The 12,779-nt window shown below is 53.7% G+C and overlaps 1 protein-coding gene across 1 annotated transcript in view; it reads right to left on the minus strand.

The window, feature by feature from the left end:
* Nucleotides 1–12,779, minus strand: part of CREB3L3 (cAMP responsive element binding protein 3 like 3) — a 47,222-nt gene that overhangs the window by 12,060 nt on the left and 22,383 nt on the right. The window contains exons 4-8 of the mRNA XM_064380739.1: nt 11,023–11,123; nt 6,873–7,075; nt 5,666–5,794; nt 3,439–3,736; nt 186–304 (exon numbers count right to left, since the gene is read on the minus strand). Coding sequence (XP_064236809.1) covers nt 186–304; nt 3,439–3,736; nt 5,666–5,794; nt 6,873–6,917 — 591 coding nt within the window. The 5' untranslated portion in view covers nt 6,918–7,075; nt 11,023–11,123. The remainder of the gene's footprint in view (nt 1–185; nt 305–3,438; nt 3,737–5,665; nt 5,795–6,872; nt 7,076–11,022; nt 11,124–12,779) is intronic.

Here is a 12,779-nt window from a genome sequence, read left to right on the forward strand (position 1 = left end):
CAGAGGGAGACGCCGAGCCCAGGCAACGGTGAACCCAGGACTGGAAAGGTGTCTAACTGTGGGAAAATTCCACACCTTTCTGTGACTCGGTTTTCCAGTCTCTGAAATGGGGGATGTTTCGGCGCCCCCAAACCCGAGTGGCCCTCCCAGCTCCAGCACACCGTGGGAGGGTGTGGGGTACTCACCAGGTCCCCGCTGCTGCCCGAAAGCAGCAGATCTTTCACCGTGAGATCGCACCGTGGTGACAGGCCCATCGGTTCAGCCTGCTTCTCAGCATAGATCCTTCCTCCAGGGCTCCACATTTCTGACCAGGGCAGGTGGGGACGGAGACCAGGAGAGTGTCAGATGGGGGAATCCTGAGCCCCCAGCCTCCAACCCCCTCCTCCACCAAGTCTCCCATGATTTTTTTTTTTTTTTTTGAGAGAGAGAGTCTCATTTTGTCACCAGGTGCCAGGTTGGAGTGCAGTGGAGCGATCTCGGCTCACTGCAACCTCCACTTCCCGGGTTCAAGCCATTCTCCTGCCTCAGCCTCCCGAGTAGCTGGGACTACAGGAGCACGCCACCACACCCAACTAATTTTTGTATTTTTTTAGTAGAGACGGGGTTTCACCATGTTGGCCAGGATGGTCTCCATCTCTTGACCTCGTGATCCGTCTGTCTCAGCCTCCCAAAGTTCTGGGATTACAGGCATGAGCCATGGTGCCCGGCCTGAGTCTCCCGTGATCAATCCCAATGTTGATATGATTTCTGCCAAAGCTTGGAGTTCCCAAGGCCTAGGCTGAAGGAGGCAACCCTCATGAGTGACTCAGTCTCCCCTCTGCTATAAGATGGGAACCCAGCCAGGCATGGTGGCTCATGCCTGTAATCTCAGCACTTTGGGAGGCCAAGGCAGGTGGATTATCTGAGGTCAGGAGTTCAAGACCAGCCTGGCCAACATGGTGAAACCTCATCTCTACAAAAAATACAAAAATTAGCCGGGTGTGGTGGCGGGCATCTAATCCCAGCTACTCGGGAAGCTGAGGCAAAAGAATCACCTGAACCCAGGAGCTAGAGGATACAGTAAGTTCAGATCATGACACTGCATTCCAGCCTGGGTGACGGAGCAAGACTTCATCTCAAAAACTAAAAAAAAGTCATGCTCGGTGGCTGACACCTGTAATCCCAGCATTTTGGGAGGCCGAGGTGGGCAGATCATGAGGTCAGGAGATCGAGACCATCCTGGCCAACATGGTGAAGCCACATCTCCACTAAAATGACAAAAATTAGCTGGGCGTGGTGGCACACACCTGTAGTCCCTACTCGGGAGGCTGAGGCAGGAGAATCTCTTGAACCCCAGATGCAGAGGTTGCAATGAGCCAAGATTGCGCCACTGCACTCCAGCCTGGTGACAGAGCGAGACTGCCTCAACAGGGCTTGGTTCTGTCTGCCCTACAGGGCTGAGGAGGGCAGGCACAGGACATTGTCAGGGGACACCAGCTGATTCAAAAGGGAGTGGCTGTTATCACACAGAACTGAGGCTAGACATACAGCCAGCCAGACCTTATCTCACCAGAGGGGCAGGGACGAGGTCTGATTCACCTCTGCTTGTCCCCTCCTGGTACCCGGCATGCAGTAAGCCTGTCCACGCACACAAACTCCAGGTCAGCTAACCCTTGGTTCCAATCCTAGCTGGGCAGGGCTGACTGATCTTGAGTAAGTGACTTCACGTCTCTGAGCCTCAGGATTGTTTGTTGTTTTTTTCTCTTTTTTTTTTTTTTGAGACAGAGTCTGGCTCTGTCACCCAGGCTGGAATGCAGTGGCATGATCTCGGCTCACTGCAGCCTCTCCCTCCTGTGTTCAAGCGATTCTCCTGCCTCACCCTCCCGAGTAGCTGGGACTACAGGTGCCCTCCAATGAGTCTGGCTAATTCTTGCACTTTTTTTTTTTTTTTTTTGAGACGGAGTTTCGTTCTTGTTACCCAGGCTGGAGTGCAATGGCGCGATCTCGGCTCACTGCAACCTCCGCCTCCTGGGTTCAGGCAATTCTCCTGCCTCAGCCTCCTGAGTAGCTGGGACTACAGGCACGCGCCACCATCCTCAGCTAATTTTTGTATTTTTAGTAGAGACGGGGTTTCACCATGTTGGCCAGGCAGGTCTCGAACTCTTAACCTCAGGCGATCTGCCCGCCTCAGTCTCCGAAAGTGCTGGGATTACATGTGTGAGTCTCTGCGCCCAGTCAGAGCCTCAGTTTTGTCAACTCTCCAATGGGATCAAGGAGAGCTCACAAGGCTCAAGGGACAAAGGACACCCAGAGCTCAGGTATCTCCAGCGAGGACACTGCCTGGCCCGCCGGGACTGCTTCATCTACAGAGTACATCTTTACTGATCTGCTGTCCCCACATCTAGGAGGAGCACCTGGAACCTGGGACCCCGTAACCTCACGTGCTGTTATTCAGCATCCACAGGCCAAGTGCCGTGGCTCACGCCTGTAATCCCAACACTTTGAGAGGCTGAGGTGGGCAGATCGCCTGAGGTCATGAATTCGAGACCAGCCTGGCCAACATGGTGAAACCCCATCTCTACTAAAAACACAAAAAATTAGCCAGGTGTGGTGGCTGGTGCCTGTAATCCCAGCTACACTGAGGCAGGAGAATCGCTCGACCCTGAGATGGAGGTTGCAGTGAGCAGAGATCGCACCACTGCACTCCAGCCTGGGTGACAGAGGGAGACTCCGTATCAAAAAAGAAAAAGAGAAAAAGCCTGGCGCGGTGGCTCATGCCTGTAATCCCAACACCTTGGGAGGCCGAGGCGGGTGGATCACCTGAGGTCAGAAGTTTGAGACCAGCCCGGCCAATATGGTGAAACCTCGTCTCTACTGAAAAATATAAAAAATTAGCTGGGTGTGGTCCACACACCTGCAGTACCAGCTATTTGGGAGTCTGAGGAAGGAGGATCGCTGGAACCCAAGAGGCAGAGGTTGCAGTGAGTTGAGATTCCACCATTGCACTCCGGCCTGGGCAACAGAGCGAGACTCCCATCTCAAAACAAACAGACAAAACAGAAAGAAAAAAGAAAAAAACATCTACTAGGAACCGGGCACAGGGTACAGACACACAGAAGGTGAGACTCTGCCTTCAGGCTGTGCTTGTGAGCACCACGCCTGGTGCCTGAGCTGCCTGCCAAGGTTACATCCCAGCTCTGTGGTTTTAGCTCATTGCTTGACCTGATGGGACTCAGTTTCACGATCTGGAAAATGGGCTCCCAATGGCCTCCCCCTGAGAGCATGAAAACCCCTATAGCTAAGCGAGACACGTGTCCTGAGTTTGAGTTTGGGCCCAACTCCAAATTGCTGTGTGACCTTGGGCAAGATGCCAACCCTCTCTGAGCCTCCATTTCCTCACTTAGAGGAAGGGCCCTGGAACGAGGTGAGGGTGATGGGCAGAGACACAGCAGAACTCACCCAGGTCTATAGTCACAGAGGCTTCAGGCACTTGGACCACTGGCCCTGGGGGTGTGGTGGGGCAGGAGGTGCCAGGATAAGAGAGGCAGGGCCCCTTGCCAGGCTGGGCAGGATGGCAGCCGGCTGGGGAGGCGGCTGGTCTGATGCGTGGAGGAGTGTCCGGGGGGTCGGATGGGAGGTCTTCAGAGATGCCACTATCGCTGCCTTCAGGGGACCAGAGTGGGGAGCTGGGCAGTGAGTCTCCGGAGCCCAGGATGGAGCTGAGGAAGTCATCGGGGTTGGGGTTTGGCAGGACCTGCTGGGGTGGACAGGGAGGGGTAGGAATTAGGGGGCGCACATTCTCTCTAGCTTGCTGTGTGGCCCCAGGCAAACCAGACACCCTCTTTGGGCCTTTGGTGTCTTTTCTTTTCTTTTCTTTTTTGGAGACAGTCTCGCTCTGTCACCCAGGCTGGAGCGCAGTGGCGTGATCTCAGCTCACTGCAACCTCCGCCTTCCAGATTCAAGCTATTCTCCTGCCTCAGCCTCCCGAGTAGCTGGGATTACAGGCACCTGCCACTGTGCCCAGCTAATCTTTGTATTTTTAGTAAAGACGGAGTTTCAACATGGCCAGGATGGTCTCAATCTCCTGACCTCATGATCTGCCCACCTCAGCCTCCCAAAATGCTGGGATTACAAGTGTGACCCACCGCGCCCGGCCGGGTGTCCTTTCTTTAAGATGGAGTAAATGCTTCTTCCTCCCATGCTGTTGAGGCTCAAACACAGTAACATAGCATAGAAAACCCAGCCAGCACCAGGTGCGGTGGCTCACGCCCGTAATTCCAACACTTTGGGAGGCCAAGGCGGGTGGATCACTTGAGGTCAGGAGTTCGAGATCAGCCTGGCCAACATACTGAAACCCCATCTCTACTAAAAATACAAAAATTAGCTGGGTGTGGTGATGAGTGCCTGTAGTCCCAGCTACTTGGGAGGCTGAGGCAGGAGAATCACTCGAACCCAGGCGGGGGGTGGATGTTGGCAGTGAGCCGAGATCATGCTGCTGTTCTCCATTCTGGGTGACAGAGGAGGAAAGGGAAGGGAAGGGGAGGGGAGGGAAGAAGGAGGGAGGGAGGGAAAGAGAGAGAAGGAAGGAAAGAAAGAGAAGACCCAGCCAGGGCAGACCCGGTGGCTCACGCCCTTAATCCCAGCACTTTCAGAGGCCAAGTAGGAGGACTGCTTGAGCCCAGGAGGTCAAGATTGCAGTGAGCCATGTTCATACTGCTGCCCTCCAGCCTGGGTAACACAGTAGGAATGTCTCAGAAATAAAGAAAAGAATGAAGGAAGACAAGTGAGAGAAAAAGAAAAAGGGAGGGAAGGGAAGAAGGGAAGGAAGGGAAGTGACGGGTTGGGATGTGAAGGGAAGGGGAGGGAGGAAGAAAGAAAGAAAGAGAGAGAAAGAAAGAAAAAGAAAGAAAGAAAGAGAGAGAGAAAGAGAAAGAAAGGAAGAAAGGAAGAGAAAGGGAAGAAAGAAAGAAGAGAGGCCGGGCGCGGTGACTCACACCTGTAATCCCAGCACTTTGGGAAGCTGAGGCGGGCAGATCACCTGAGGTCAGGAGTTTGAGACCAGCCTGGCCAACATGGAGAAACCTTGTCTCTACCGAAAATACAAAATTAGCCGGGCATGGTGGCGCATGCCCATAATCCCAGCTACTCTGGAGGCTGAGGCACCAGAATTGCTTGAACCTGGGAGGCGGAGGTTGTGCTGAGCCGAGATAGTGCCATTGGACTCCAGCCTGGGCAACAAGAGTGAAACTCCATCTCAAAATAAAAAGAGAGAAATAGAAAAAGAAAGAAAGAGAGAGAGAGAAAGAAAAAAGGAAGGAAGGAAGGAAGGAAAGAGAAAGAGAGGAAGGATGGAGAGAAGAGAGAGAGAGAGAGAAAGGAGAGGAAGGAGGGGACTGAACCCCGCCAGGGAGGTGCAAGCCCCGAGTTTGAGTTTGAACCTAACTCCAAATTGCTGTGTGACTTTGGATAAATTTCCACGCTGCTCTGGGCCTCCATTTCCTCACCGGTAAGAAAAATAACGTGTTTTGCTAAAATCAAGCTGAAAAATAATGTGTTTTGCTAAAATCAAGCACCGTGAGCCATCAGTGCTTTGAAGAGCCGAGCAGAGCTCTGGCTGGGCTCTGGGGGTCTAGGACCTGCCCGCCCGGAGCTCCGTGGCCCGGGGTATCTGCAGTGGGCTCCCTACCTGGTCTTTGACGCGGCCCCAGCCCTCGCCCAGCTCCACATGTCTCAGGACGCCATCCTGCCGGTCAAACAGGAGATCCAGGAGCTCAAAGCTGTCGATGGGGTCCATGGGGCAGGCAGAAGAAGCCATCTGGGGCGCAAGGAACAGGTGTGAAGGTCACACACAGCCCGTCTCCTCCCCACCTCCCCCGTGCACACAACCCTGGCTCCTTCCAGCTCAAGTTCAGTCGCCGCTCAGCCTCCAGGTAGGGTCAGCCGCTGCCCCTCGCTGGGCCTCCCCTTGCAAATCTGGACTTTGAGGCTGATAGAGAGAATTCCAGTGTGAGAGCCAATTTCTCTTAAAGTGCTGGAGAGGCTGAGTGTGGCGGCTCACGCCTGTAATCTCAACACTTTGGGAGGCCGGGGCAAGAGGATCACTTGTACCCAGGAGTTCAAGACCAGCCCTCACAACACAGAGAGACCCGATCCCTACTGAAAATAATTTTAAAAAATCAGCCTGCTGTGGTGTCACACAATTGTCATCACAGCTACTGGGGAGGCTGAGGTAGGAGGATCCCTTGAGCCCAGGACGTTGAGGCTGCAGTGAGCTCTGACTGCACCACTGCACTCCAGCCTGGGCCACAGGTGCAGTGGCTCGTGCCTGCAATCCCAACACTTTGGGAGGCCGAGGCAGGCAGGTCACCTGAGGCCAGGAGTTTGAGACCAGCCTGGCCAACATAGTGAAGCCCTATCTCTACGAAAAACACAAAAATTAGCCGGGCATGGTGGCGCGTGCCTGTAACCCCAGCTACTTGGGACGCTGAGGCGGAAGGATCGCTTGAACCCGGGAGGTGGAAATTGTGGTGAGCCAAGATCGCGCCGCTGCACTCCAGCCTGGGTGGCAGAGGAAGACTCCATCTCAAAAAATAGTAACAATAAAAAGAAAATTAAAAGTGCTGGAGAGAGGCCCTATCTAGGGATGCCGCTTGCCTCTGAGGCCTTCACACCTGCCCGGGTGCCCACTCCTGGGAGGAATGGGGGCCCCGGAGGAAAGACAAGGGCCGCCCCAGGGCAGAGGCACAGAGTTTTGCTGGTTGCACCCTTCCTCTGGATCTGTCTTCCCATCCGTTCAATGGGGGTGGAGATGGGCTTCCTTCCAGCTCTGGCAGCTTCCGGAGGCTTTTTCCCAGCCTAGACTCCCGCTCCCCTGGGGACCCAGCAGGGCTCACCTTTCCTGCAGCTAAATTCTCATTCATGGGTCCATCCAGTTCCATCTGCAGATGCCTCGGGGGGAGTCTCTGCTCCAAGCTGGAGATTCACCTGCTGCCAGCGCTGTCTGGGGCCGGGCAAGCCTGCAGCCTTCTGTGGCTCTGTCACCACTCCCAAAAGATGCTCAAACAGTCCCAGGCAGCTCCCAGCCCGCCCCCGGGTGCTGATTGGTGGACAGAGGAGAGAGACAGGGCTGAGGGCCAGTGACACTGGGGCAGGCAGGGGCAGGGGAGGGAAGACCGTTATCTGGGTATTTGGTGGTTTTCCAGCCCTGAGTGGGCAAAGGTCGAAGTCTGGGGTACCTCAGCTCTACCATGACCTCTCCCCTACTTACAGAGACCTTTTTTTTTTTTTTTGAGACAGAGTTTTGCTCTTGTTCCCCAAGCTGGAGTGCAAGGGTGAGATCTCAGCTCACTGCAACCTCTGCCTCCCAGGTTCAAGGGATTCTCCTGCCTCAGCCTCCCCAGTAGCTGAGATTACAGGCACCCGCCACCATGCCCGGCTAATTTTTGTATTTTTAGTAGAGATGGGGTTTCACCACGTTGGCCAGGCTGGTCTCGAACTCCTGACTTTGTGATCCATCCACCTCGGCTTCCCAAAGTGCTGGGGTTACATACGTGAGCCACCGCCCCTGGCCAGTTATGGGACCTTTTCTTTACAGTGTTTCACTCTTGTGGCCCAGGCTGGAGTGCAATGGCAGGATCTCAGCTCACTGCAACTTCTTGCTCCTGGGTTCAAGGGATTCTCCTGCCTCAACTTCCCTAGTAGCTGGGATTACAGGTGCCCGCTATCACATCCAGCTAATTTTTTATTTTTAGTAGAGATGGGGGTTTCACCAGGTTGGCCAGGGTGGTCTCGAACTTCTGACCTTATGATCCGCCCACCTCGGCTTCCCAATGTGATGGGGTTACAAGCTGAGACACCGCACCCAGCCAGTTACGGGACCTTTCCTCTTCAGAATTCCCAGATGGGTTCTGTGATAGCCCAGGGCCCTTACATGGGTCCCGTCTACTCCCTGGACAGAAGCTAACCAAGAGGACCAGACCAGGTCTTCACTGAAGCCGGTTTCCCTGCCGGCACATCCCATACCTCATCCCACCTGCCAACCTCTGGCCCCCAGCCCCCTCCGTGACCAGCCTGGATGCCGCCTCCGAATCCCCATGGCCAATTCTGGGCAATCAATTCTTTCTAGAATCTTCTGTCTTTCATTGAGTTGACAAATATTTATGGAGCCAAACTGGTCCCTGCTTAGGGCCTTTGCACCTGCTGGTCCTTCTGCCTGGAACTCTCCACTTATACCCTCCCTCTTCCCCTCTGACTCTACGTCACTGTGTTGACATTTTTGTGAATGTTCGATAATTGTGAATCAGCCTGGATGGCTGAGAGGCTATCTCTGACCTCTCCTCCTCCCGCCACCAACAGAGAGGAGTCCTGTGTTTTTGTTTTGTTTATTTCTTTCCGTGGCGGGGACAGGATCTTGCTCTGTTGCCCAGGTTGGAGTACAGTGGCACGATCATGGCTCACTGCAGCCTCCAACTCCTGGGTTCAAGTGATCCTCCCACCCCAGCCTCCCGAGTAGCTAGGACTACAGGCACGAACCACCACACCTGGTTAATTCTGTATTTTTGTAGACATGGGGTCTCCCTATGTTGCCCAGGCTGGTCTCAAACTCCTGGGCTCAAATGTTGCACCTGCCTTAGCCCCACAAAGTGCTGGGTTTATAGGCATGAGCCACTGTGCCCAGACAAAGCCCCCCTTTAGAGGGTGCCATTGTTAGGCTGGGTGTGGTGGCTCACAACTGTATTGCCAGCACTTTGGGAGCCCTAGTTGGGGATATCACCTGAGGTCAGGAGTTCAAGATCAGCCCGGCCAACATGGTGAAACCCATCTCTACTAAAAATACAAAAATTAGCTGGGCATGGTGGTGAGTAGTTCACCCAGCTACTCAGCAGACTGAGGCAGAAGAATGGCTTGAACCTGGGAGGCAGAGGAGATAGTGTCACTGCACTCCAGCCTGGGTGACAGAGCGAAACTCCATTTCAAAAAAAAAAAAGGGCCAGGTGCGGTGGCTCACGCCTGTCATCCCAGCACTTTGGGAGGCTGAGGCGTGTGGATCACGAGGTCAGGAGATCAAGATGACCATCCTGACCAACATGGTGAAACCTCATCTGTACTAAAAATACAAAAAAACTAGCCAGGCATGGTGGTACATGTCTGTAGTTCCAGCTACGTGGGCGGCTGAGGCAGGAGAATTGCTTGAACCCACGAGGTGGAGGTTGCAGTGAGCCAAGATCAGGCCACTGCACTTCAACCTGGGTGACAGTGAGACTCTGCCTCAAAAAAAAAAAAAAAAAAAAAAAAAAAGGTGATGACATGTTACGTTCCTGAACAACGAGATGGAGCTGGTCCTGGGGAGGTCTGGGGGAAGGTGTCCCAGGCAGAGGCACAGTTGGTGCAAAGGCCCTGGGGTAGGTCCATGCCTAGTGCATTGGAGGAGCAGAGACCAGGCCCCTGTGGCTGGAGCAGAGAGAGGGAGAGGGAGAGAGGGAGGAGGGGAAGGCAGGGAGGTGACGGGGCGGGTCGTGTGCAGCCCTGTGCATTGTGGCAAGGAGTCTGGTTTCTGCTAAACAGCAGGTCGCTGTTGGAAGTTTTGCAAAAGGGGAGTGAATCAAGCTTTCTGTTTGCTGGACACTATGCCATGTGCTGGTTGACAGGGGTAATTCAGGTGCCCTCCTTGCTCTAAAAAAATTCACTTCCTGGTTTATATTTTTCTTTTATCCAACACTGACTCCGTCACTGCAATTGCCCTCCCCCAGGGCAGGCTGGCGTGATCATAGCTCACTGCAGCCTCGACCGCCCGGGCTGAAGCTCAGGACACTCACTGGGCGACGTCTGGGACATCTGTGGTTGTCACGAGTATGAGGTATTCCTGGCATGGAGTGGGTGGAGGCCAGAGATGCTGTTAGCACCATGCAGTGCCCAGACAGCCCCACCCCAGACAGCAGTCCCACCCTGTGGCCACAGGGTCCAGGGGGAGAAATACTGCATTAATTACTTAAAAAAAAGTCGACCAGGCACAGTGGCTCACACCTGTAATCCCAGCACTGTAGGAGGCCAAGGCGGGCAGATCACGAGGTCAGATCAAGATCATCTTGGCCAGCATGATGAAACCCCGTCTCTACTAACATACAAAAAATTAGCTGGGCGTGGCAGCATGAGCCTGTAGTCCGAGCTACTCAGGAGGCTGAGGCAGGACAATTGCTTGAACCCGGGAGGCAGAGGTTGCAGTGAGCCAAGATCGCGCCACTGCACTCCAGCCTGGCGACTGCATAAGACTCCGTCTCAAAAAAAAAAAAAAAAAAAAATAGAGTCTGCTCTGCTTACACCAGACACCAGAATAAACTCCCAACAGGACAGACAGTATAAACCAGGCAGATCCCAGCTCTTGGGACTCACCTCCTCCCTCCCTCCCCACTCAGGGTGTAGATTTCAATGTGTGCACCCTCCTGGGACCTCAGCAGGGCAGAGGATCATGGGATGCAGTCTCCTGGGGGTCCATGGCATCCCCTAACAGGGGAGCTCACCCAGGGGTTTTTGTACAACCCCCCAGAACTCTGAGTGACATCTGGGAGCATCTGTGGTTGTTACCACAAAGCGGGGTGGCCCTGGTGTGAGGTGGGTGGAGGCCAGGGGCACTGCTCAGCAACCTGCAATGCCCCGGACAGTCCCACCCCAGAGAACGATCCAGGACCCCAAGGCCCATGGGGCCCAGGGAGAGACCCTGATAACAGTACCTGTGTCCCTGTGTCCCTGTCTGGGGGCTGCTAGAATATCTCATATATTGACCTTGACTTCTGAATGATTCTGATTTCCTTTTAAACCGCTCTGTGTTGGATTTTAGGGGTGCTGTTTGCCTTGGCTTGACTCTAGTGATCCCAGTCATAATATTTATTCCGTATTTGCCGCAGAGGCTTTTTTCCAGGGCCGTCACAGCGGGTGGATCCAGCAGGTGAGGTTTGACTTCTGGACTCCTCTTTGCCTCTCCTCACCCCATTTATGACTCTTGGGAGCCCTGGTGCCCTCGAGAGAGATCACACTCCCTCCGCTTACCAAATGTGCTGGAGCTGGGCACGGTGGCTCACGCCTGTAATCCCAACCCTTTGGGAGGCTGAGGCGGGAAGATTGCTCGAGCCCTGGAGTTCCAGATCAGCCTGGGAAACAGAGCAAGGACAAAAAAGTTAAAAACTTAGCCAGGCATCTGGGCGCAGTTGCTCAGGCCTGTAATCTCAGCACTTTGGGAGGCTGAGGCAGGCGGATCACCAGGTCAGGAGTTCAAGACCAGACTGGCCAATATGGTGAAACCCCGTCTCTACTAAAAAATACAAAAATTAGCTGGGCATGGTGGCTTGTGCCTGTAATCCCAGCTACTTGGGAGGCTGGGCCAGAGAGCAAGACTCCATCTCAAAAAAAAAAAAAATTAGTCAGACAGCCTGGCCAACATGGTGAAATCCTCTAAAAATTCAAACATTAGCCAGATGTGGTAGCAGGCACATGTAATCCCAGCTACTTGGGAGGCTGAGGCAGGAGGATCACTGAAACCCAGGAGGTAGAGGTTGCAGTGAGCTGAGATCACCCCACCACACCCCAGCCTGGGTGACAGAGTGAGACCCTGTCTCAAAAAAAAAAAAGAGGCCGGGAGCGGTGGCTCACGCCTGTAATCCCAGCACTTTGGGAGGCCGAGGCGGGTGGATCACGAGGTCAAGAGATTGAGACCATCCTGGTCAACATGGTGAAACCCCATCTCTACTAAAAATACAAAAAATTAGCTGGGCATGGTGGCGCGTGCCTGTAATCCCAGCTACTCAGGAGGCTGAGGCAGGAGAATTGCCTGAACCCAGGAGGCGGAGGTTGCGGTGAGCCGAGATCGCGCCATTGCACTCCAGCCTGGGTAACAAGAGTGAAACTCCGTCTCAAAAAAAAAAAAGAAAAAATTAGCCAAGTGTGGTGGTGCACACTTGTAGTCCCAGCTATTTGGGAGTCTGAAGCGGGAGAATTGCTTGAGCCTGGGAGTTTGAGGCTACCACGAGCTGTGATGCACCAATCCCAGCACTTTGGGAGGCCGAGGCAAGTGGAGCTCGAGGTCAGGAGATCAAGGCCATCCTGGCTAACATGGTGAAACCCCACCTCTACTAAAATACAAAATACTAGCTGGGCGTGGTGGCGGGCGCCTATGGTCCCAGCTACTCAGCAGGCTGAGGCAGGAGAATCGCTTGAACCTGGGAGGTGGAGGTTGCAGTGAGCCGAGATTGTGCCACTGCACTCCAGCCTGGGCAACAGAGCAAGACTCTGTCTCAAAAAAATAATTATAACTAAAATAGAATAATAATTATTATTATGAGCTTTAGAAGCCTTTTGTACACCTCCATGAAGAGATTTCAGGTATCTGTGAACAGGGAGGATTACAATGAGCACTTGCCTGCATGTGGTGGCTCACGCCTGTAATCCCAGCAACTTTGGGAGGCTGAAGTGGGTGGATCACGAGGTCAGGAGATCAAGACCATCCTGGCTAACATTGTGAAACCATATCTCTACTAAAAATTCAAAAAAATTGCTGGGTGTGATGGCATTTGCCTGTAGCCCCAGCTACTCGAGAGGCTGAGGCAGGAGAATCGCTTGAACCTAGGAGGCGGAGGTTTCAGTGAGCCGAGATCACACCACTGCACTCCAGCCTGGGCGACACAGCAAGACTCTGTATCAAAAACTAAACTAAAATAAAATAAAGAACTACTTTTAGGCTGCACAGAGTGGCTCATACCTGCAATCCCAGCAATTCGGGAGGCTGAGGCAGGTGGATCACCAAATAAATA

This window comes from Aotus nancymaae, unplaced genomic scaffold (genome assembly GCF_030222135.1).
Source record: "Aotus nancymaae isolate 86718 unplaced genomic scaffold, 86718_ANA_hifiasm-v0.15.2.pri h1tg000028l, whole genome shotgun sequence".
NCBI lineage: Eukaryota > Metazoa > Chordata > Mammalia > Primates > Aotidae > Aotus > Aotus nancymaae.